Raw genomic sequence first — 26,144 nt, 5'->3', positions numbered from 1 at the left:
GAGCCCAAATTGTTTGTAAACAGCTGACATTTAGCAGAAATTGTCCGAGATGCCAGAGACGAGCCGTTGAAGTGGAACTTATCACAAATCACTTCTAAAGGACGTTTTGACCAATTTGTTACTTTTGACTGAAATTACTTCACAAATTCCACATCGACGTCTTAAAGAAAACATCAAATGTCATGCACAGACCATATAATTCACGGTCTGATGTGTTTATGAGCAAGAGCAGGACATTTAAGAAAATAAAGGATGGGATGGGGCAGGCCAGGATGGGACTTTATCAATCAAAAAGGAAAGAAATGCCAAAACAATAAAAATCTTATCCCAAAAAAATAAAACAAAATAAAATAAGTGCCCAAACCTAATTTAAGGATCAACGGCTAAGAAAATTTGATGGATCTATAAATACAGAAGATTTCCATCGACCTCATATCGCTGCTTGCAGCTGGAATGGTGTGAACCTCGCTAATGAGTGATGAAAGTCTCAAGTACAAGCAACTGTCAAGCATGGATTCATTCATTAACTTTTGCGATTGGATTAATTTGATTTGATCTGTACAGGGATATTTTCATCCATCCTACCCACATTTTTGGCTTTTGGTTTATCCATTGAAAAATGCGGTGCATTATACCTAAAATATCCAATTGTGTTCTCCTGAACAGAGTTATAAAGGTTTGGAGTGTCATGAGTAACTGATAGAAAAGAGTTTCTCCGGAAGCCAAAAGCAGACTGCTTCAAACATACCGAGTTTGCCGCACAGGAAACGCACATGGTAGTTGTGGCAAATCCCATCCACCTGCTCTTTGTTGAGGCACACAAAGCCATAGTTTCTGTCAAACTTGGAGAAGACTTCTCCTGTCATGTTGGCAGGGATGCCGTCAAGAGTTTCAGCCTGAAGGCAAAGGAAGACATTTATAAATACAGTGAAAGTCATTCTCTCACATACACTACTGTTTAAAAGTTTGGGTCACTAAGATTCTTTTTGTTTTCAAGAATATAATTCTTTTATTTGACAAAGAAGCATTGAAATTATTTAAAGTAACAGGACTTTTATAATTATACAAAATATTAGTATTTTAAATAAATGCTGTTCTTTTGAACTCTGTTAAATCAAGGAATCCTTAAGAATCCTAAAAATATTCATAAAAATATGATGCAATGAGTTACAACACTGACAATAATAAGAAATGTTTCTTGAGCAGCAAATCAGCATTTTAGAATGATCATGTAACACTGAAGACTGGAGCAATGATGCTGAAAATACAGCTTTGATCACAGGAATAAATTATGTTTTAAAACATATTCAAATAGAAAATCATTATTTTAATTTGTGTAAAAAAATATATATATAAGCATTTAATAATTTAGTTAAGTACACTCTCAGAAGAAAGGTAAAAAGCTATTATATGAGCTGTACCCTAAGGTTAAAAAAAGCTAAATCATACATCTTTGTACCTTATTTACCCATAAAAGGTGCATATTAGTAGCTTTTGAAAAGGTACCACCCTAGTAACTGTTTTGTGCCTTTTTTCAAAGAGTGTGTACGTAGTACCTTAGTATTCGTTTGTTTACCTCAATATCAAGAGGGTTACTGCACAGACGCTCTGGAAAAGCTTTGTGGAGGTCAGTCAGTTTCTCCCAGTCACCTGACCCCCTCTCGTCGTCGCGGTCAAACCATTCAGTCCATTCGGCCTCTAAAAAACCACACAAACAGACACACCGATCAAAGAGCTGCCACCCCTCCAGCGCTGCCCCACAGACAGGCTCTCTGTAGATATATTAGTCTCATTTACATCTTTAATCTTCCTGTTTTGCAATTCTGCCTGTCAAAGCCTATTTATGCAGAGATAATTGCAGTTCACCCTCCATGTTTTGCCGTCTGCATTGCCAGACCTACAGGGAATTCAGCCTACATTTGTTACATTGCATTCAAATCAAACCAAAAAAAAAAAAAAAAAAAAAAAAGACAACTCTGCCATGCAATCGAGAAGATGTTCGTCCTTCACTCTCCGCTGCAATCAGGGCACAAATCTCAAGTGTTCTTGCTGTTCGGGGGGATACTTGAAAATGATTAGGAGCTATAACAAATTAAAACGAGCCCTTCAATGCAAAAGAGCTCTCAGAAGCCACTTCAAGAGTGTAGAGGGAAATTTACTGTGTATGTGAACATGCGGGAAGTGAACTGTTGTCATACTGTGGTGTTTGTTGTATATTAAATGACTTGCAAAATCCCTCAAATGCTTAGAGTTGCACTGTGTTGTTACTTAAAAACTTTTTTATGGGTTTTAGTGGAGTTCTTGAAAGCGGTCAAAACAAGGAGAGATATAGCAACATTTGTTACCTATGACACCATATATAATTTTCACAGAATGCACATTCTATGTGTAGATGAATATATATGGTTATAACATATATAAAACCCCATAATAAAATCTGTATATGTATATAAATAAATATGTAATGATTGGGATGATATGGTATTATATGTAGCAACCATATGATGTCAGTATATATTTAGTTTGAAGGTAAAGTCATTTATAATTTTAGAAGAGAGTTCTAATTTAAAAAAAAAATGTTTAAACTTTCTACTCAATGAAGAATCCTGAAAAAAATCATATGGACAAGTTTTCAACAATGATAAAAATAAGAAATGTTTCTTGAGCAGCAATTTGTCATATCAGAATGATTTCTGAAGGATCATGTGACACTGAAGACTGGAGTAATGATGCTGAAAATTCAGCACTGCATCACAGAAATATATTACATTTTAAAATATATATACAAAGAAAACAGTTATATAACATTGTAGTAATATTTCAGTTTATGCTGTATATTTGTTCAAATAAACAGCATTGGTGAGTGTATTTATTTAAGAAGCCCTTATACATACATAAACCCCACATTTTTCATAAACATTAACAAAGTTTTAGTGTATATCCAATAAAAGTTAACTTTTTATCAATGGTCTCAAAGCTAGAAGCATTTAATGGGCCCAGACTTGTTCCCAGAATTCCGAAATAAATTCCGCCCACTTTTCCCCATCTGTGCGCTGTAATCATACGGCAGGACTTTAATTCTACATCTAAATGAGTTCATTCTCTGCCCATAATAAGATCTTGCACACTTGTTAACTAAATTATCACTTTGGTGATGAACAAACAGATGGCATCTTCAGAATGGGGATGTTTTGTGCGACTGCGATTAGGCGCTGGTTGAGGATGTACAGGTGTAAGTGGTGGACTGGGTAATTAAGCTGCTGGGACTCGGGGGCGGACAGACAGACGTCACGTGGATTGTGGGATATTGGGAGAGATACTTAGGGAGATTGAGAAATAGGAGGTGGAGAGGAACCAAATATAGCATGTTGGATCACTGTTTAACATTATTTACACATCAGGAGAAGACTCTTCAAGATTACTATGAATTTAATGTTATTTAATCTGCTTTAACTAGTTTGTACTATATCTTTTTTAGAAACCTGAATGCTGTACTGTTTAAATAAGATTTCTGTGTAATAAAGATTTGCAAGAACGAGTCCTTACCAGCTACAGTCTCGTCCATGCTCTAGAAATCATTCTAATATGCTGATTTGCTGCTCACCAAATATTTATGATTATCAGCTGTGCTGCTTCATATTTTTGTGGAAACCATGATACATTGATTTTTTTTTTTTTTCAGGATTATTTGATGAACAGAACGTTCAGAATTGATTTGAAATAGAAATCTTTTGACATATAAGAGGTCATTGTAAAAAGAAAATCTGAGAACTTAAACAGCTTGAACCATACCAGTCTATAAGACACACTAGTTAAAGGTATAGTTCGCCCCATTTCCATGTCATCCTAACATTGAAGGGGTGGTGTTAGCACAGTGGATAAGACACATGCCTTTGGTGTGAGAGACCTGGGTTTGAATCCACTGTGAGACACCAATGTGTCCCTGAGCAAGACACTTAACCCCTAGTTGCTCCAGAGATGTGCGACCTCTGACATATATAGCAATTGTAAGTCGCTTTGGATAAAAGCATCAGCTAAATGAATTAATGTAAATTTTAAACTGCATTTTTATTCTCTCAGGAAACACAACAGATGTTAGACTGTATGTCTGACCGTTTTTTTTTTTTTTACATATTTCAAAGGTGGAGAGTGATTTATAATGCAAAGCTTCAAGACGAACAAGAACTCAACATGAAATTACCAAAAAAGTAGCTCATCTGACCGGAGGTTGTGCTACAAGTAATCATTATCCGTCACCTTGATGCACCGGGTTGTGCATTTCCTGTCATGTTCTATTTTTTGTCCATCTGTAAAATACTGTAACGCTTGGTATTTTTACTATGCCACTGATATCTACTCTTGCAGAAAAATAACTCTTTTTCTGCAAGAGCTTTTTTTAGTTTCACCAACCGCTGAGTTGCAGGTTCTTGGCCTTTTCATTTTTCTCTGCTCTCACAATGTGAAAGAGACCTTAGATTTAATGAACAATATCGCATGAACTACTCTTGGAAACTCTTGTCTCTCTCCTCAGATCTTCTCTCATTTATTTTCACAGTGTCTTTTTCTTCATTTTGAATCCACTAGTATCTTTAGCTGTGACAATGTCTCTAAAGTAGAGAAATGCAGTAGACCCAGTGCTTCCTTTCTAATCTGTCAACATGATGGAAAATGTCAGTCAATCTTTTTAAATTCAGTAAATGATGGAAAGAGTCTTTCTTGGCCTTTTTCATGGCCTTTTGTCCATTTTAAAGCCTAACAGTCTATATAAAGCTGCCTCTACACTGTTATTATTATTTATTCTATGCAATATACATAAACATATTGGTAATTAATGCATGTATTGTATTTATTTATTTTTATATAATAAAATGTAAATATGGTAATATAATTTTAGTGCATTTACATATTTGTAATAAAAAAAAATTAATATAATATGAAATTATAAGAAATACATATATGAAAATTTTGTAAAATATAAATTATATACATTAAAAATAAATAAAAACATTCTTGACTGAACTATTCCAATAAGTTTTGCTGGTCCACCAACCCAGAGCTTCACAGGAGTCATGATTGTGTGTGTTTAGTGGAGGTGGTGAGGTGTGTTTATACCTTGAACCCACTGACTGATGGTGGTGATGGTGAAATGCTCTCCGTAACCTGAGTGAAAGACCCGAGAGCTCCTGGCCTCAGACGAAGCCTTGGTTCCTGAACACACAAACACACACAAAACCCCAGCATCAGCTCGCCTTCAAGATATTTCCTTTTCAAGCTGCTGTTTGCTTTCCATCACTGGGCAAACAAGTGGGCAAAAGAGGCTCACCCTGATAGACGGCATGATCCTCGACCGCTGAGGACGCGTCCCCTTTGACTGTAATAAAACTCCACGGATGCCTGCAGAGAAACACACACCGGAGAGAGAGGACGGTGTGTGAGGGACGAATAAGTCTGAAGATTTGGCCATGAATAAGATGTCCCTCCTAGACAAACATTCTGACTTTCTCTGCTGTAAATGATGTTGACTTAAGGTTTGATTGGCAGCTCGCACTTCTCAGAGAGGACTTGGTAATTACAACGCCAGGGTTTCCCATCAGCCCCTGCTCCACTCTGAGAGAAGCTGCCTGACTGACACCATCATCAGGACAATTTTCTCCAGCTAGACCAGACTGACAGGCCAAAGAGGTGTCGCTGCTCCATCTGTCCAGTAGGAGTGCAATGCCCACCGTACGTGACGATGTAGATATTTTGCAAGGAAACTCTTTTTCGTTTTCTGACTTTTTGCTCAGATAGACTCTGCTTTGTGCGTTTGTTGGCATGGTCTTTTAAAGGTGACCCATATTAGTGGTCTGATGCCAGGATGGTCATTGTTAACTAAAACTCAAACCATAAATAAGTAAATCAATCAATCAATCAATCAATCAATCAAGATCAATCAAGCAATAAAAAAATAACTTGAAATAAAAAATAACTCAAATTCTCTCTCTCTCTCTCTCTCTCTCTCTCTCTCTATACATACATGCATACACACATATATATATATATATATATATATATATATATATATATATATATATATATATATATATATATATATATATATATAATGTGTAAATATATTGTATACATGTATATATTAAGTGCATAATTATTATATGATTTTAATAATGCATGAGTAAAATATTGGAATTTGCATTAACTTGTTTGGTCACGTGTTATTTGGAGACCAATTCTCACTATTAACTAATTATTAACTATAATTTGTGCCTAAATAAACTCATAATGTGCTTATAAGTCTGCGTATATAGTCTTGCAGGATAATTTACTAATATGTGATTCATAAATATTAATAAACAGCCAGTATGCTAGTAACTAGTTAATAGTGATAAATGGTCCCTAAATGTAAGTTCTACTTATAGTTTAATTAATTTTCATAAATAGTGGTAGATTTTCTTTTAAAAAGAAACTAATAATGAGGACTAAAGCCAGAATACTTAGTAAAAGTATATGCAAAATAACAACTTAACGTGTGCTTTTGTGTTGCTATGACTCACATCCAGCCGCTCTATTCACTAGATACAGCACATTCAACTAATCAGCAACTGCAATTGCAAGTTTGCCATATAAGTGGGAGTGCATTTTTGAAAGATACTCTTTACAACTTTATAGGAAGGAACTTAGTAAAATAAACCTGTCATTGTTCCACTGGCCATTTTTATTGGCCTCCATCTTTTTCATATCTAAAAGAGCACGCTTGCAATTTTGAGCTGAGATTAGAGTTAGAAACTCATGAAATCTCCCTGAATATATAAGTAGGCACATTCAACAGCACTGTGAACCTAAATATATATGTTGCCCCATCCTTAAAAGTCATCTGAATTGAGTAATATTTTTCTTCCTGATGTGGTTGGATTTGTGTGTGGGAAACATAAGTCATTATGTGGGATTATTTAAATGTGTGCCATTGTAAAGTTTAGGAGCAAATGAGTTTCCCAGGCATCACATGTTGCACAGATTCTGGATTGTAGCTTGGTGTTTCATTAAACATTTGAATTACTCCAAAGTTGTTATCTGTCACAGCTATGCTGATCATTTTCTCACAGCCAAGCTTCACTCATGTAAACAACAATTTCATTCGCACAAGCCGCAGTATTTCATAACCAACGCTGAGAAAAATCACTCAGAGGTTTCATAGTTTAGGAGACCTAATGGAGATTTCGGTTTCATTTAAATATCAGCTTTGTCTCTCCTAAACTCCCATAAGGGAAAGTAAAATTAAAAGAGACAATTGTTGATGTTCAAAGAGAGCATGCAGCTATAAATTAAAGATTGATATTTTTCATTCCTAATTCATAACGATCTGTAGTCCATTCGCGTTTTATAGGATTCGTTGTAGTAATGACTTCATAAATTCATGCAATTTATATTCCATAAACTGAAAGGGCTTCCCAAACCCTGTTCCTTTAGATGGACCATCCTGCAAAATTCAATTCCAACTCTAATTAAACACACCTGAACCAGCCAATCAAGCACTGCATCCTGACTTCATTATCACCCATCCTAAATAGTTTGCGATAAGAATTAGATTGTATACTTTAGTAGATTTTCATAATGTGCATCTGCATGCTTTTTAGGCTATTATAGCACACAATCCTACTGTATGTGCAACAGAATAATTATGCTAATGATTTCGAACAGACTTGCTTTGTATTTTTATTTTTTTTATTACCCCTTTTTATATTCCAGTCTGTCAAGCATTTTAAGTTGCGTTTTATGTATGAAGGCAGAAAAGGTGCTATACAAGTATTATTATAATTTTTTTCCTCACACCCTTGAGGCATTTTTTATGCATTTCCATCAAACGCTCCATAAAAGTTTCCTCTATTTTGTAAAGCTCTATTAAAGATGTGTGCAGGAAGGTAGAACTACAGGAACAAGGTTTGCCACTTATTTAGATGCTATTTCAAGAAATATATTTCACTGGTCTCAGACCAGCAGTGATGCAAAGAGGAAAATGTGAACGCAGCCAAGCTGATACCTGACTGGACCAAATTGCTCTAAATTTAGTGTCCAATTCACTCAACTAATGCTAAAGCAAATTCCAGACCGGTCATGGATAAGAAAACTACTGCTAAGTTGGAAAAGAGTGATAGTACCGGAATCCGAGTCGATGGAAGTGTTGGCTACCCAGCTTAGTCACAGCCTTTTTAGCCAGATCCTCCAGGTTGTTGGATCCTTCGTCATTAACCACCATAGCCAAGATCTGCCCAGTTTCCACCTTGTCTACATACTGGGCCAGTCGTCTGCTCTCGTCCTTACTCCTATATGTGTCAAACCTATACACACATACACACACGCGCGCACACAAACGTAAAAGTGGGTCATGAAGATTGATCATACAGAAGCCAGTAAGCATACTGATTATGAATGATTTTTCTGAAGGATGTGATTCAACAACAGACGCTCATTTCTATGATGAAAAATAGTCGTAGATCAGTCGCCAACTTGGAAGCGCTGTTTGTTTTGACAGTCGATTTGTAGTAACTGTTTTAATTCCAACCGCACATTAAAAACATCAGTTAGGTTTTACATGATGTACTGACGTAACAAGCTTTAATCTGTCATGAAGCAAGCCTGCATTAATTAGGAATGAACTTTAAGAGCAGGAAATGTGGAGGAGAGATGGTGCCCTACTGACCTATCAGTGTGCAGCACATCTCCGGTCTTGGGGTTGATAACGTGAATGATGATGCCTCTGTTGCCCCAGCTCCTTTCTAAACGGTAGCTGTTCTCATTACCCTGCCCAGGATGAAGGGTTTTGTTCAGGAAAGTCCAGGACAGTTTCTTTTTGCCATGAATCTCCAAAGTTCCTCCGGTTCCTACGCCAATGTACTTGCGGCCAAAATAACTGTGGTCGACCTCGCTGTCATCAGACCTTTTTCAAAACAACAACAAATCAGTTTATCAGACAGTCCTATGAATTCAGAATTGAAGAGAAGGCTTTTTAAATTCCTAACTAGACTGCAATCTACTGTGATTCAAAATTAATTTATATATCAATTTATTTTTCTTTTGTAAATCTTGAATGACCTAAACAGCACCTAGTACAATAATATTTTTCATACCTAGCCTGAAATGACTAATAAACTTATATTAGAATTTATTTCTTACAACTTATATCCATGGCATTCAACCCATTCAATCTGATTCCAATTTAAATATAAGCAGACTTTTCACTAGAAAAGCAAAGCTTATCTGAAAGCAAACAAATCAATAAAGTTTTAAAATTGTATAGCCCAAATCATTCAGAACAGTGAATCATTCATAAAAATGTGTAGTTCAAAGTTGTTCATCCAACCAGGTATTTAAACAATTTGTTAAAATGAATAAATATTTGTATGCATTTTGTTGTTGTTGAGAAAATTATGTAAGAAAATTATATTATGTATTAAAATTTTTGATTTACATACTTCTATATTTTTGTCAAATACTCCATTGTTTGTTTATTTTAGTTTATAAATGAAGCAAAAAAAATTTTGTCAGAATCTCTAGTAAATTACATTTTATTTTGTTAATCGATGAATGTTCAACAATGCTGCAAACGACTGAAAAATCTTCAGAATCCTAAAAAAAACATGATTATTGTTCTAAACAGTAGAGAAAAAGGTGATTCTCAGTTTATCCAAAATACTGCACTTCAACCAGAATGCATTTCCTGTACTGAATTAAAATTCAGTAAAACTACCTTTTTCTAGCATTGTGATTCAAATTACCATACAATTTCCTGTAAGGTTCGGCCAATTCAAATTTGCAATCATGAACTTAATGGCAGTTGAGTAACTGATTCTAAATTCAGCCTGAACCCTTTAAAGGGATAGTTGACCCAAAAATGAAAATGTGATGTTTATCTGCTTACCCCCAGGGTATCCAAGATGTAGGTGACTTTGTTTCTTCAGTAGAACACAAACAGAGATTTTTAACACAAACCGTTACAGTGTGTACGTTTTATAATGGATATGAATGGGAATCAAGGCTAAAACATACAATAAAACAAAACAAAAAAACACATACACAAACAAAACAAAATTAAACCCTGCAGCTCGTGATGATACATTGATGTGTAAAGACACAAAATGATAAGTCTGTGTGAGAAACTGAACAATATTTATATAGTTTTTTTTTACCTCTAATGCACTGCAATGCCTGAACTCGTTGAGCTCCTCAAAACAAAACTTGCGTGTGAGGCATCTTCTTCTTCTTGCTTTATGGTGGATCGCAGACTTATAAGTGCATTTCCGCCACCTATCTCTCAAGTGGACTCTTGACACTCTATCTACAATCTCAATTAGGAGTGTCAATGGTCCACTTGAGAGATATGTGGTGATTCAGATAAAATACCTCAGAGAGTTCAGGCGCAGGGTTTAATTTGGTTTTGTTTGTGTATGTTTTTGTTTGTTTGTTTTATTGTATGTTTAACCGTGATTCCCATTCACATCCATTATAAGACCATTATAAGACTGACAGACTGCCATGGTTTCAGTTAAAAATCTCAGTTTGTGTTCTACTGAAGAAACAAAGTCCCATACATCTTGGATGTCTCGTGGGTAAGCAGATAATATTTTTGGGGTGAACAATCCCTTTAAGATTGCTTTAAAATGACATGTTTAAAACATTTCTGTCCGTCAAATTCTCCTCCAAAACTTTTTGTGCTCTGTAAGTGCCCTTATGAAGGCTGCAGGAGTGTTTCAGCAAGCAATGATTTTTCAAAGCCTGTATTCATACCTGCCAAAGAGAGAGATTGTGAGGTTGCCTTTGTAAGGGCATTCTGGACTGCCGATGTGAAGTTCACCCTTGTTCCCGATGAGGATGTGCTTAGCCCGTAGAAAAATGGGTCGACTGGAATCAGCGATCACAAGCTTCCCTAAAAAGAGCAAACAAAATCAAGCCAGTCCTGATCTTTGACCCTTGATTTTCAACCAACGAAGATGTTTTTCATCTCTAACTATAGTTCAAAAAGAACAGAAAGATGATTACTGGCTTGGGATGTGATGGAATTCCCACCATCAAATATTCCACGCTCAGGGCGACACTGAGATGAAATGTAAGCCTTGTCAAGCTTCGCCTTCATCATGACGGACGTAAATCTACATGGCACTTTAATGTTGTGAAGATGTTTGAAAGAGTTGTATTAGGAAGATCTACCTCCATTGAGGATCTCGATGGAATGGACGGTCGCGGATGAGGTGAGGAGGACTTTGCGGCCGTAACCGATGGTGACTCTGTGGGCTTCATTGTGACCGGGAGTCCAAGGTTGTAGTCCAGGTATCTTATCTGGACAAACTGAAAAGATATAGACATTTAAATGATCACATTTTCAACAGATAAAAAATTAAATAAAAAATAAGAACTTCCTTGAGCTACTGAGATAAAAAAAAAAAAAAAAAAAGAAAGAAAAAAAAAAAACCTTACTAGGAAACCACAACTTTCAGAACTCAAATGTCCTTTCCAAGAAGAAATAACTTCACGACCATAATAAATTGGGTCAAAAATAAAACAGGGTCAAAAATATAAAAGAAAACTTCAAATGAAACAAACATTGTAAGATGTCAACAGAAATGACCTATATATCTCAGATGTCTAGACTAAAAATTTACCATGATAACTCTTCAGTTCATCTGCTATTACTACGCTGATAAAAAGAAGTCAGCGGTTGAACCACAGGCAGATGTTTCTGACTGCAATCAGACTTTTAAGTGTCATCGCATATTAAAAGGGTCTCATTCTTCTCTTTAATGCTGTAAAAACCTCTGAGAAGCCACGCACTTGATTTGAATACACACGGCACATCTCCAGACCCAGAGCAGCAGAGAACTTTCATCATGAGCATTTCCATATCTCTGCTTTGAAATGAGAGTAAAGGGCTTCACTGAGCTTTCTAATGCATTTTCTTCTACGTTACAAAAAGTCAAAGCCTTGAGATGCAGAAACAAAAATAATGACAGTAATAATCACACATAGGAACGGCTTATTGCTCTTTCATAGCTCAGGAGACTAAGTGGTATCAGTTATGTTCATTTTTGTTCAAGTATAAACTCATTATTCTCCAGAAATTTAGCAGGAATAGAAACAGCTGAGTGTAGCGTTTACCCTATCAATTAAGTACATTGTATAAATAAAAAGATAGATAATTAATGGTAAAACTGAAAAAAATTTAAACTGAAAAAAGAGATAAATTTAATAAAATAGAAATACATAATAAAATGAGAGAAAATATTGAATTTAAAAGTTAATACAAAAACGTACAAATATTTTAGAGTATACAAAAATAGTAAAATAACAATCAGTTAAATTAAATAAAATTAAAATAAATGTTGATAGCATCCTTGAGAGATGGTCTTTTACTTAAGAGAAGCAAGAAAAAGACTTTTTCTTACCTAAGGGAGTACTAGCCCAAGTTGCAATTAAAAATGATGAATCTAGCACATGGTGAAGATGTTTGGGAGGATACAGTCAATTACTGGCAGCAAGAGATTTGCTTCAGACCAATTATAAAGTTCATAATCAGGATTCACTTCAGCTACTTGTAACATTGCTTTGGGTGGACAGCTGACGTGGAGGGTTACCTAACAGTAGTGCAGAGGACTCTAATAAAGGGATCAAACATACAATCCTGCATTTGTCTTTTCTTTTATTAATCAAAACATGCAAGGAAGGAATAAAGGAATAGTTTATCCAAAAATAAAAATGTACTCCTAACAGCTGATGAAAACATCACAATAACCCACAAGTAATCCATACCACTCCAGTCCATTAACTGATATCTTTTGAAGTGAAAAGCTGCAAGAAATAAATGCATGAAGTTCTAGTTGTGAGTTCTCTATATGTGTAATATTGCTTTCTACAGTAAAACAGTAATCTCATCTGAATCAGGAGAGAAATATGCACACTGCTTACAAGCAAAAAACAGTCCAAAACAGTTCCAAACAACTATGTTCATGAAATTTGAGGTAAGTCGGGTAATTAGTAAAATTAGAGATGGACTTTTTCATTGGAGCAAGCGTCATTATGAATTACATTTTGTCCACAAGTGACAGCTTAAACTTAAAAATATCTTGATGGTTGAAAAATGTACAGTTTTTCACTTCACAAGACATTAACTAATGGACTGTTGCGATGTTTTAATCAGCTGTTTGGACTCACATTCTGACGGCACCCATTCAGTGCAGAGCATCCATTGGTGATATAATTTCTAAATTTATCCAAATCTGTTCAGATGAAGAAACAGACTCATCTACATGTTCGATTATATATATATATATATATATATATATATATATATATATATATATATATATATATATATATATATATATATATATATATATATATGAAGAGTTCAGATGCAAAAGCCTCTAAGTGCCATCTGAAATTTTCATCTAAAATTAGGATTTTTATCAGACTCCTATATTTATGTTCAGTTATTTCAATTTAATAGCCTGGAAAAGGACCTGCACATTGCAATTAAAGTAAAATGACTCAATCTAAGCATAGGAGCTTGATAAAAATCCTAATTTTAGATGAAAATTTCAGATGGCATTTAGAGGCTTTTGCACTTATATATATAAAGCTGGAAGCATAGCTAACTAAAGAGACAGGCAATGAAAGAACAACGAAGCAACTATTAGATAAAGCGTACCTTTAATAAATTACCCCATTCATCCTGAGCTCAGCTCTCAGAGAACGACACAATCAAAGAAAACACAGCAGCTTGTCATTTCAAACAAATGCTTTTATGTGACCACTGACTAGCTGTCTTGAAGTGATACATTAATCTCATCGCCAGCCTTTATAATACACAGAATCCATGCCGCAAAACAAAATTGTGAAAAGCCATCACGCTTTTATGTCGTTAACAAAAAGCTGTTCAAATGCAGATTTTCCCAGAGGAATCCACTAGCTCAAAGGCATTTCTGGAAATACCACAAACCCAAAAGAGTGATCTCACTCTAAATGCACATAAAACATGTTTTTGCATGGACTTGTATGATTGCATTGAATCATGCAACCATTATGACCATCTACTCTAGAATACATTCATTTTGAGTTTTTAATGTGGAAGGCCATGCTGCATTTTTAGAATTGCAAATCACATTTCCAACTACAAAGTCTGAAAGTAACTTTGGTTTGTTAAATTACAGTAAAGCTACTTTGCTGAGCAAAGTTGAAAGGAGCAGAAATGCAATACATTTACGGGCCTGTAAAGATATGGATTGTGCTGTTGGGTTTTGGCTTAAAACGGAGTTTGCTGGACTAGAATGAAACATGGTGGAACAAAATTCTCAAAGGGCTTCTGTGGGTTTGGCGAACTAAATCCAAGAGACTTCTTCTGTAACAAGACTCTTAGTCATGCGGTCTCTCTGTTGGACGGATTAAAATGAGACTGAAAGCATGTCGGTATATTTTGGATGGACACATGCTAGCTAATCTCTGATCCTGTACATCAGGAAGTGTCACAATTCAGCCTGTAAAGTGACAGCAGATAACAGAGGGATGATAGACAGAAAGGGCAATAAGTTTAAGGGGAGAGAAATTAAGAAATTAAGGCTAAGGCTATGAAACATAAGTTTATGTTAATACGTCAGAAACTCAAGGATTTGAAACGTCAAGCTTTCAAAGAATAAACTCTTGTGTTTTGAAGATAAAAAGGATTTTTTCTTTTTAAAGGACATTCTTTTTATATTTTTAATTTTATATTTTGTTTTATTGTAGAATTGTATTTCTTAAAATACTTTCTTAAGTTTTTTTTTAATGATTTAACTTTTAAATTGTATATTTTTTATTTTAAAATTTTATTCAAAGTATACTTTATGCTTTCAAATTACAATTAACTTTTCTTCAAATAAACTTTATATTTTACTTTATTCACAGCATATGATTTCAAAGTAAAATGAACTTTTGTACATTTTGTACAATGGTACATTTTATTTAATATTTTATTTATATTTTAAATGTTATTTCAGATTTTTATTTTATTCTAAAATATTTTTCATTTTTTAAATATATTTTTAGAAACTTTATTTTATTGTATATTGTAATTTATTATTTTAATTTAAAAATAATTTTTATTTTAGTCTAAAAGTCATGCCATTGAAACAACATATAAATCATGCAAAACAAACTAATATTTTGTTTATATTTTGTATTTGACTACATCCAAAGTATATTTTATGCTTTCAAAGTACAATGAGCTGTTGTAGTTACATTTTATTTAATATTTTAATTTATTTTTATATTATTTTAATTAATGTTTTATTTTAATAATTTTATGTATTATTTTTTTTATTATTTTATGCAAAAAGTCATGCATCTGAAGCACTTTGTGACTAAAGTGAAACATCAGAGCAAGAGAGACAGAAACTTACCAGCCTGAGTGATGTGAAGAACAGCTACTACGATAAAAGCAACACTGATCTTCATTTTTTTTCAGCACTGTTGGTTTGGTCCAGAGTTTAAAGGCACCTCACCTGCAACACAAAACACAAACAGCACACAATTACTTCATTTACATCCAAAGATGAACTGTGTCATGTCTGTGCCACCAAACGTAATTGCAAAAATAATGATTGTTTTCATATTTCTGCAACTGTGTAAGTGAATTATTCACATTTTCAAGGCAAATCGACCTGCCCCAATGCATACTGAGTTGTAATCCGAGTATTCCATGTAAAAAAAAAAAAAAATCCCCTTAAACATGCTCGATTTATTCTGGGCACGTATGACACCATGACCAAACATGTCTTTGAGATTGTGTGAAGTTGCCATAGAAACCGGCCAGCGATTTTGTCAGTTTGCCAGAATCTGAACGTGTCGGACCCCAGTTTTGCATTCCTTTGAAACTTGCTAGATCTGAAGGTTACGTGGTTATCTTCAAAGAGATTACAAGAACACCAGCAATTCGACTTGAACCTCCACAAAGGATCAAAGGCTCTGAGGGGCTGAGGGCTCAGGTACTGCCTTGCTAATAACAGTGTGCTTGTTTAAATGCAGTTACATAACTGATATAGACATACACGGGATCCTGTTTCCTGGTTTCGGTATTGCAGACTCCAGCTATGTTTGATGACCAATTATACAACAAGGAAAGAGACACCACAATGCTTCCTTTGACTAACTCCTTCCATTGTAAACTGTAAATGTTTTCTTGCACATAAAAGCTGTGCAAATTCAGCCTATAGAGCTGTTTTTGTTGACATTGTGCACTGGCATTATCATATTGTGATGGTTATTAGCACTGCCAATCTGCCCGAGGCGTGATGGCTTCCTTGTCCCGAAGTAACGGTTGCATCATGACCTGTCCGACATGTCAAGCCTGCACTGTTATGAATCTGTTCCGTGTTGCATGCGGATCCATTGCTGTCTTTGTTATATATTGAGGAACAATGGTCTGCAACTGCCAACTTCTCGTCATATTGGCACCGCAATCTGTGCAAAGGATTGTGGGAATATTGCAATGATCGTTTGCTCTTGTTTATTCAAAATGCAGAGCAAGTGACGATATGTTACAGATGAGCAAGTGTGAATAAATCAGCAAGATGACGATCAGTTGGACTTGATAACCAGCCAACTATTTTAATTACTGACTTGTGTTGTTTTATTTTTCTTCCATGCAACACATGTAACGAACAAACAGACAACAATTTCAGTTTCAGTCTGTTCCTCACACAAAGTTATCGTGTGACTTAGAATATGACATGTGGATGCTTTAATGCTGCTTTTATGTGTAATTTCTTTCAGTTCGATGGATCTTCTTCCAAATGTACAGAAAAGAACAGTCTAGATGCTTTGTTCCTTTTGTGTTGCACTGAAAAGGAAAAAAAAATCACATGCTTTGGCAACAAGAGGGTGAGAGGATGATAAAAGAAGTTTCATTTTTTGGATGCGCTATCTCTTTAAGATTAGAGTGCATCTGATAGCGCAGCAGGAAATACAATGTGGCTCACAACAATGCCTGCGACGACACTGTGGCAATAACGGTGAAAGATGAAAAGTCGAGTGTGTGCTGGATGTAGTAAGACTTTATTTGTCTTCAGTGATCCACATGGTCATTTATTCAGATGTCGACCTGGAGCAACAGGAGGTCAAAACACACGCCTCTCCCTTTAAGAGCCAATGGGTGATACTTCACCTGAGGCCTGCAAGAGAATAAGGAGTTTTGCAGCACAACTTTTTTCAACACTAATAATAATCACAATTGCTTCTCGAGCGATTTCTGAAGGATCATGTGAAAGCTCATGAAACTGTAATCTCAGCTTTGACCCATAGGAATAAATTACATTTTTAAAAACATTCAAATAGACAACAGTTATTTTTTATAATAATAACAATATTTCTAAATATTACAGTTTTTCCCCTATCTTTCTTAAATGCAGCATAGTAAATCTTTCTAACCTCAAACTTTTGAGCAGTAGTGTAGATTTACACACTACACATACTGTAACATGTGAATGACTTCATGTATTGCTTACACTGTTTAAAACCATCTGACTTTGCATTTTAGAGTTTGTAAATCCATCTTACACTGTGCAAACTGCCATTTCAAAATCACATTTAGATATGCAGCACACCGAGGGAAAATATGTTTTGCTGGTAAATAGATGTTCAACCTCTTTGCACACAAAAATAGCGGCACCTTCTCTTTCCCTGCAGTTAAAGTGTAAAAGTCAGCACACTGACTTTGTGCCTGGCGTGATGGAATTTGGTGAAAAAAACTGACAGGAAAAAATCCCCTTATTGGGTTTTCTAATGCACGCTGATTCCCTTGAGCCAAATACCACAAGATCTACGAGGCTGACGCCTGCTGTGCCGTTCGAAGGTGATATGCATCTTTCATCACATCTCGCACCTTACGTTTCATTTCATTTTAACATAAATGTCCATTATTGAGCACCACAATTTCCTCTTCATTTAAGCACATTTTAATCTTCTGCCTATGTGTGTTAGCAGTGGACCGGCTGTCTGGATGTTGCATGCAAACACACATATCTATCTTTAGATTTAGCCAGCTGCCCAGTGATGTAATGCATGCAGAATGACCATCTGAAGATAATATTGCACAAATAATTAGTGGCGTTGCTAAATCAAGCATCATGATTAATCTTGCTCATGCCTATAGTTAGTGATCTAACCAAACCACTTAAACTTAAAGTTTTCAACTTTGCGAAACAAGTCGCCTATCACCATTTGTGCTACATATATGAATAATACTGTACATCGAATAATGCGTTTTCTTAAACCATAGTTTTTTAGGTTCATTTCAAGATTTTGGATTTCGAATCCATAACTAGCCTTCTTTTAGACTAGTGAAAAGAAATCATCCAAAATACACATTTAAGTGTTTTTATATTATTATAATTTATCTATTAGTGTCTGTAGATATCAATTACATATCTTTAAAGGAATAGTTCACATAAAAAGTCAAGTTTGCTAAATCTGTATTAATTCTCAGGCCATCCAAGAAGTAAATTAATTTTTTTCTTTAATCAGATTTGTAGAAATGTAGCATTACAACACTTGCTCACAAATGGATGCTCTGCAGTGAATGGGTGCCGTCAGACTAAGAGTCCAAACAGTGTAAAAACATCACAATAATCCGCAAATAATCCACACGACTCCATCAGTCCAACAGTTAAAGTCTTGTGAAGCAAAAAGCTGCATAAACAGCATGGAAACAAATGCATGTTTAAGACGTTTTTACCTTTGAACAATTGATTCCAGCTAAAATACGAGTCGTTTATCAATAATATTGGTTTGGCCAGTGAAAATGTTGTGTTGTCTGAATTGAAGAAAAAAAATTCACTGATTACAAACAAAACAGTCATATATAACATATAACATATTTTGGCCAGAAGGAAGTGTTTAAAGTTAAAACATCTTAAATATGCAGTTTTTTGCTTCACACAATGTTAATTGACAGACTTATTTGAATAAGAAGATGTTCCACATGCAAAAACAAACAAACAAACATATATATATATATATATATATATATATATGTATATATATATATATATATATATATATATATATATATATATATATATATATATATATATATATATATATATATATATATATTTTTTTTTTTTTTTTTTTTTTATCTGGTTGACAAAAAAATTAAACAAGAAACATCCAAAACTAGGAACCCAATCTAGACATTAGAATATCTGAGATTTTGGATGTGGGCTCCACTAGCAATCACCCAAAAACCTTAGCAATGACCCGCAACACTATAGTATCAAGGCAGAGGGTTTTGCACAATAAAGCTCACCTCACATCTTCTCCAGCAAGTGTACAAATTGAGTTTCTTTTCAAGTTGCTCTGTTGCAGACTACTCTGCCACTCCTGCATGCCCTCTCAGACTTCTTTACAAATCCCCAACACTGAGAAAGTCTATTCCAAAACATTACATCACCCCAGTGAAGACAAGCTTTGCTTCGATCCAGACCTCGCCTCCCGGATTTACCTCCCAATGCTATCTGCGTCTGAGTCAAATATCTCTTTCTGGGCTGTCTATCTTCTTACAGAGACTGTTCCCCTCCGTGGCCCTCGCAGATAACACACATCCACCCCTGTCCTTCATGTTGACCCCGTCCTATCAGCACAGAGCAAAGGAACTCACACGCAACAAAGTCTGCCGTCTCAGAGTTTCTATCGCAGTCACAGTCATAATATAGCTGGAAATTCACTGAAGAAAAATGGTCTGTATTAGGGATGTCAATCACTTCAAATCTTAATTGAATTAATCACATCGTATGAAGATTAATTAATCAAATTAAAAGTAATTAGCTGCATATATCAATGTGACAGCAAGACAATATTGCAGATGAGCAGACAAAAAATTGCTTCAGTTCCAAATCACTTAACTATTAAAGTCTAATTCCCGCCTACTATTTCTATTTTACCGCCATTTCGCAATTTAGTTTGCCATTAAGATGATATATTTGCATATCTGTTTCTATATCTGTTTTTAAGCAGCACATCAGCATAGAAGAATGATTTCTGAAAGATCATGTGATCTAAAGACTGGAGTAATGATGCTGAAAATTCAGCTTTGCATCACAGGAATAAATTATGTTTTAAAATATATGCAAATAGAAAAATAGAAAACAGATATTTGGAATTGTAATAATATTTCACAATATTACTGATTTTACTGTATGCTTTTGTAAGCATAATAGCGTAAAATCTAAACAACCTCAAATAAACAGTCTATACTGTATATATATCTCCTGTACATGAACATGAGTCATACTATTCAGGGAAGGGAATGCACACAAGAGGATGGGAGGTTTTTCTTTTCCCTTTCATTACTCTGAAATATGTTTCATACATGGGCTGACTTTTACAGGAGCAAACAGGATTAACCCAGAGCAGTAGTCAAAGGAAACTTTACAAGCTCTGTGGGCATCCGCGCTCCAGTTGCACTCCAGGAAAAGACTGTGGATGAACTTCAGCAGGAACATCTGATAGGAAAACTCCTCATTTATTTAATTGCAATATTCGGTTTTATAATCCAGAGCTTTTTTGAGAGCAGCCGCTGCGATGATGTAAGAAACATACTCGCTGGAAACCTGAACCACAAGTTTTTAATATATAAACGCAATTACCGTAGCCTATAAAAGTCCTGGGACTACTGACTACTGCAGAGCAGATTAAAAGTCATTTTCATCAGCCTGCTGGGTCAAACAGACTCTCAGACACATAAAAATGAGTCGCTTCTGGAAGCTTCCACGGCAGAGAAAGCTGCTGACGTGACACCTACAAGTAATAATTCACACAAAAAAATTCTGTAATCATTAACTTGCCCTCACGTCGCTGCAGACCTGTCTGATTTTCTGCAGTAGTTTAACAGAATGTTGAAGTATCTTCTTTTGCATTTAAATGACAGTGAACGGATGCAGAGGCATCATAAGTAGTCCATATGATCTAGAAACAGACTGGAATGGACCAAATATCGATGAGCAATTCACATTTGCAAATATTCAGTATGCAAGATGAAGATGTGCATGTTTGACATAAAATATGTCATCTGACTGATGGTGGCCAGTTTGAATATACTGAAGTAGTGCTGTCACAATATCAATAGTACTAAATTATTTATTATGTTCCTGTAGTTCTATAGTCAAAGGTGCATGAATTCATATAAAATGCTTGCTTTGAATTCAATGTAAGTCAGTAATTTATTTACTACTCTTTTTTTTCAAGGTACTACAGCAATGCAAATTCACAGGTCTGATTTGTTAAATGCATGAACTGAATGAAAATGTTTACTTTAAATGCAATACAAGTTTATTTGAATACATGCGTCTGTCAGAAGCATTAATGAACATTCAAATTTCAAAGTTTCAAATCTTAGATTTGTTACTCTTTTTAATAATTTATTCATTTTACGTTAGCTACGTTTGAATGCAATGTAATTCACACTGAATTAAAGCATCTGTCATATACATAATGGTGGGTTCAAATTAGAAAATGTTCAATCTTCAAAATAAGACTTTTTTATTAATTATATAGTTATTTTATGTTTATGTTATTTTAAGTGATATAGATCATATGATATGCATGATATGATATATTCTGAATGCAACGTAAGTCACTTTAAATAAACATATCAGGCAAAATGCATAAATGTAAATTAAACGGAAAATTCAAATGTTTAGTTTTTTTATTTAAAGTAAGTATTTTATATTTTTGTAGCCCAAACAGCAATGAAAAACTCAAGATTTGATTCATTAATTAATTTACTTTGAGTTTACTTTGAATAGAGTGCAAATTACTTTGAATAAAAGCACCTGGGAAATGTATTGATATTATTTATGCAAACTGAGCTTAAAAAAACCCCAATAAATTATAAATAATACATGAAAACAATAGCATAGCTTTAAAATGTTTTTCAATTAACAAAACGGCTTCAAAACAGACAAGGAAACCATCAGTAATAAAAGTAAGAACAAAGTAACAAATGACAAACAAAAGAACAAAGAGAGCACTTGATGTGTTTCTGTATGCAACCGTAGAGTAGAGGCTGATTAAAGCTTTTAAAGTTATCCAGTCGATAGCAGTAAGCGTTTCTCTCTTTTTTTCTCATCAGTTCTGCTGTTTGATTATTATTAATCACATCACATAGAGCAGAAGGTCTATTAAGCAGCATTTGCTTCACAAGACCTGCTGCACAGATCAATTACGACGTATCAGATGTTTCAGCCCGTCTGTTTACATTCGCTTCAGACATAAATGGCTGTTTACATTGATATCTTGCCAAGATCTAAGTTTATGCACTTTTAACTTAACGCTTGCAAGACCAATGCATAGGTTAGTGGAAAAAAGCTAGCGTAAAACTCCTTCATTCAGCAGCGTTTCCTGTGAGAAGATGGGCTGTACGTTGCTCCTAAGCGAAAGGTACGACGGCCTCTAGAGTGATGAGCGGTGATGATTAATTCAATGAGAGCGGTGTGTGTGCTAACGGGGAGAGAGCGGAAGACAGTGAAGGTTATAGCTGCTCTCCGGAGGCCAGGGGGAATCTGAGCCTTCAGAAAGAGCTGGTGTTGAAACAGCTATTTTTACAGCCGGCTCTCTCCAGGACGCTGTAATCCAGCAGAGACTGAGGCGCACCGCTGTGCTGACGGAGGCGGTCTGTGACAAGTACAAGAGAGTTTTTACTGCTAACACAGCACTGCACCTCTGACCTGAGAGCGCTGAAGCTCATGGAGGTCACTGATGGGCTGAGCGCCTCACTTTAGGAAAACTGCATGAGGTGGAGGTCATTCTCAAAGGCTTATTGAAACAGGTAGAGATGAGATTTGCTGGACTGAGATGGACTAAATGGTTGACGAGCTGGCTCACATTCACCTGGTAGACAGCGAGGCTGCTTAGAGCTTGTAGACCACCAAGTTAGCAGTTTGACCACCTTGAGTGAAGTGTGTCATTTCTGCAACCTGTTAGAAAAGACATATCTTTTTGCAACCGTATGATCAGAAACTACATTGTAAGGACTGCCTGACAACAAATTATACCCTAAAACTTTGATTAATTACCATCTGTGTATCAATGTTGTTATCTAAAACAAAAAAGTATTAGAAGTCATTTGTCAAAAAAATACAAATAAACATAAAATAAAATATATATATATAAAGTAAATTGTCTTATGTTGTCTTATGAACTAATTCAAATAAATACATTTAAGTTGAAGTACAAACTAAAACCATAGTTACTTGAAATAAAACAAATATTAAAATAAATTATAATAAATAAATAAAATCGTTTTTTAATCAGCTATGTTTCTCCTTTATTTCGACTATACAAATAAATAACTAAAATAATAATAAAAAAACTAAAATATGTAAAAATGTATATATTTAAAAAATAACAAAAACATGAATATGAATATGAAAACTGTAATGATACTGAAAACTGTAACATAAACTAAAGTAACTAAAAACTAAATCTATGAATAAAAATATATATATATTTAAATAAAATAAAAATAAAGTTAAATAGAAATACAAAGCAATAAAAATGACAACAGCACATTACAAAGTGACTAAAAATATTAAAATTAATATAGATTTTATTAAACAGAGAAGAAAAGATGGTCCTTACGTTCACATTTGGGGACCAAAATAAATTTCAATGGCTTTTTTCAGCCGGATGATTGAAATGAAATGTCTGAATAAACCAAATTGATGCAGTAAATCATATTTGCCAATGCCACACAAGAAAAACACATTACATGTGGGGTGGGAAATTTACTTTTCACACACAATGGCTGGTAAATGTCTAACTTTATTGGCCACTTAAATTTCTTACCAGCCATTTTTATCATTTCATTTCAAATGGATTAATAAACAATTCACCTAACATGCATGAGCCGTGAAGTGCTACTTCCTTTATCTGTTTAAATGTTGAATCAAATCTTATTTCCACACACATGCATCTTTGTTAAACTCATCACCACAGTGTAAATAAAACTAAAATGACCAGCTGCTGCACAAAAAGCAGCCCACCTTGATTGCATGACAACACGTTTGATTATCGTATGCTGTAGTACTCTACTGAAAAATGCTACCACAGTCACATTGCTTTTAGTTAGAAATTCCCCAACGCAGAGAAGAAGTAACAAACTGTGCTTAACCTAAACTGTCTCCCACTGACACACCTGCAGGGTCATTGATTTAACCAGCATGCCGCAGCTGGTTTTGGAGCTAATTGTGTATTACTTGTACATGTTACGAATCCTGCATGGGGTAAATCTCTGGAACACACACGTTTCAGATTGTTCCCCTACAGGCTCGGCTGGTACAGGCCCGAATCTGAGGTCGTGATGCAAGATAAGAGGGAGCAGAAAGCCATCAGCGGCGTGCTAACCCAATGACAAAAGTGTTTTTAATTCCTCTCGTCATCTCATCTGCTATCCCAGCGCCCAGCAGGACGGCTGCCAGCAAATTCATTGCTTGCCTTCTAATACTTTTTCCAAAACCAACAGGTGGTGATCTGCATATCACCCATTATTCTCCTGGATAAAAGAGACATTTAACTGCGGGTTTGGCTTTTTATGTTCATTCTCAGTTTGCTAAAATGAACGACAGTAGAACACAATTAGTAATGCGTGGCAGGTTTTAGCAAACTTTATAACCAAGATGAATCTTTACAAAACGATCTAATTATCTGGTTTGTTTGGTTACTTTTTCTTCTTTTCTTTTTCTTCTTGTTGAAATAAAAACTCAGTAAAACAGTCATTTTATTGTAAACAAATCATACAAAATAAATAATTATACAGAAATTTATATAAAAAAAAGTATAAATGAATTAAAATAAATCATAAAAAGAAACAGAAAAGATGTTCATATTGTTACAAAAAAAATAAATCTAATAATATATATTCTTTTGATATGTCTATTTATAAAAAAGAAATACTGTTTTTGTACTGTTTTTTTACAAAATTTTCAGGGTTGCCATAAAAATATTTAGCAGCACAACTGTTCTGATAACAATAATAAATGTTTCTTGAGCAGCAATTAAGCATATTAGATGATTATTTAACACTAATGTTCACTGAAATTCAGCTTCGGATCACAGAAATAAATTACATTTTAAAATACATTCACAGAAAACAGTTCTTTAAAGATTTTCTAATATTCCACAATTTTACTGTATTTTTGGTCAAATAAATGCAGCCTTGTGGAGCTTAAGAAATTTGTTTAAAAAATATATTTTTTGAAAATATGAAAAATTTGAATGGTATTGGATTATATATATAAACCTACACTTTTAATAAAAAGATCATATTACGTCTTGAGACTCATTACATCTGATGAACATTACATCTTCCTTACTGGCAAAATGACACGTAAACTGGGATGAACCGGGTGTTGTCGATTTCCTTTGCCTTCTCTACATCCTGAAAACTGTTCTTACGCCCCTGATGATGTTTTATGTGCGATTTTGACAGTGTTTTGCAGTTTCAAAATAAGTCATTTCGAGATTTTTGGCAGATGCATCATTATGAGGTATAATTATCTCAGAGCAATGAGCATTACACCTGAGCGGTCTGAACACCTGCAGCCATTGGATGCTCATGAACACATGACTGCACACTCTCTGACTCTCTGTGTGAAGCCGATGCACTGACAACGTGTCATAATTAAAACCCACATGGACATTTCAGTCAAAACTAAAACGTATAAACAAAAACCTAAGTCTGTTTGACCCATAAATGTCATTGTTGTCATGAATGCACAAACTCAAGGAAGGTTTTGTAAAAACTCCTGCTAGTTGGACTAAAATTGTGATGGAACAGAATACTTTAAAGCTGATGGAAACATTTCTTTGCAAATCTCAAAGGTCAAGCATATTTAAAGGGTCATGACTGTGTGACGAAGGAAGGAAGGAAGGAAAGGAACGCCTGCTGTAAAATCCACAACCCAAAGAACATTTGAAAGATCCATCACTCATACACACTTACGAAGAAACAAACACATGCTCACAAATACGACTTGAGGAGAGACAAACTACAAGATATCTGCTGAAATTCCTAGAATTATAATTAATTGCCCATACACACCCATGAGTGAGAACTCTTCAAACCTCAT

General features: G+C 34.8%; 1 protein-coding gene across 3 annotated transcripts in view; it reads right to left on the bottom strand.

The window, feature by feature from the left end:
• Window positions 1-26,144, bottom strand: part of cemip (cell migration inducing hyaluronidase 1) — a 113,297-nt gene that overhangs the window by 42,672 nt on the left and 44,481 nt on the right. For all 3 annotated transcript variants that reach the window (XM_026266910.1, XM_026266912.1, XM_026266911.1), the window contains 9 exons: window positions 15,420-15,521; window positions 11,200-11,337; window positions 10,780-10,918; window positions 8,696-8,932; window positions 8,154-8,333; window positions 5,324-5,394; window positions 5,113-5,208; window positions 1,577-1,698; window positions 749-896 (listed from right to left, as the gene is read on the bottom strand). In XM_026266910.1, coding sequence (XP_026122695.1) covers window positions 749-896; window positions 1,577-1,698; window positions 5,113-5,208; window positions 5,324-5,394; window positions 8,154-8,333; window positions 8,696-8,932; window positions 10,780-10,918; window positions 11,200-11,337; window positions 15,420-15,474 — 1,186 coding nt within the window. In that variant the 5' untranslated portion in view covers window positions 15,475-15,521. The remainder of the gene's footprint in view (window positions 1-748; window positions 897-1,576; window positions 1,699-5,112; window positions 5,209-5,323; window positions 5,395-8,153; window positions 8,334-8,695; window positions 8,933-10,779; window positions 10,919-11,199; window positions 11,338-15,419; window positions 15,522-26,144) is intronic.

Source organism: Carassius auratus, chromosome 7, assembly GCF_003368295.1.
Source record: "Carassius auratus strain Wakin chromosome 7, ASM336829v1, whole genome shotgun sequence".
In the NCBI taxonomy this organism is placed as follows: Eukaryota; Metazoa; Chordata; class Actinopteri; order Cypriniformes; family Cyprinidae; genus Carassius; species Carassius auratus.
Note: the sequence above shows the minus strand (reverse complement) of the source record. Positions and strands in the feature narration are given on the sequence as shown.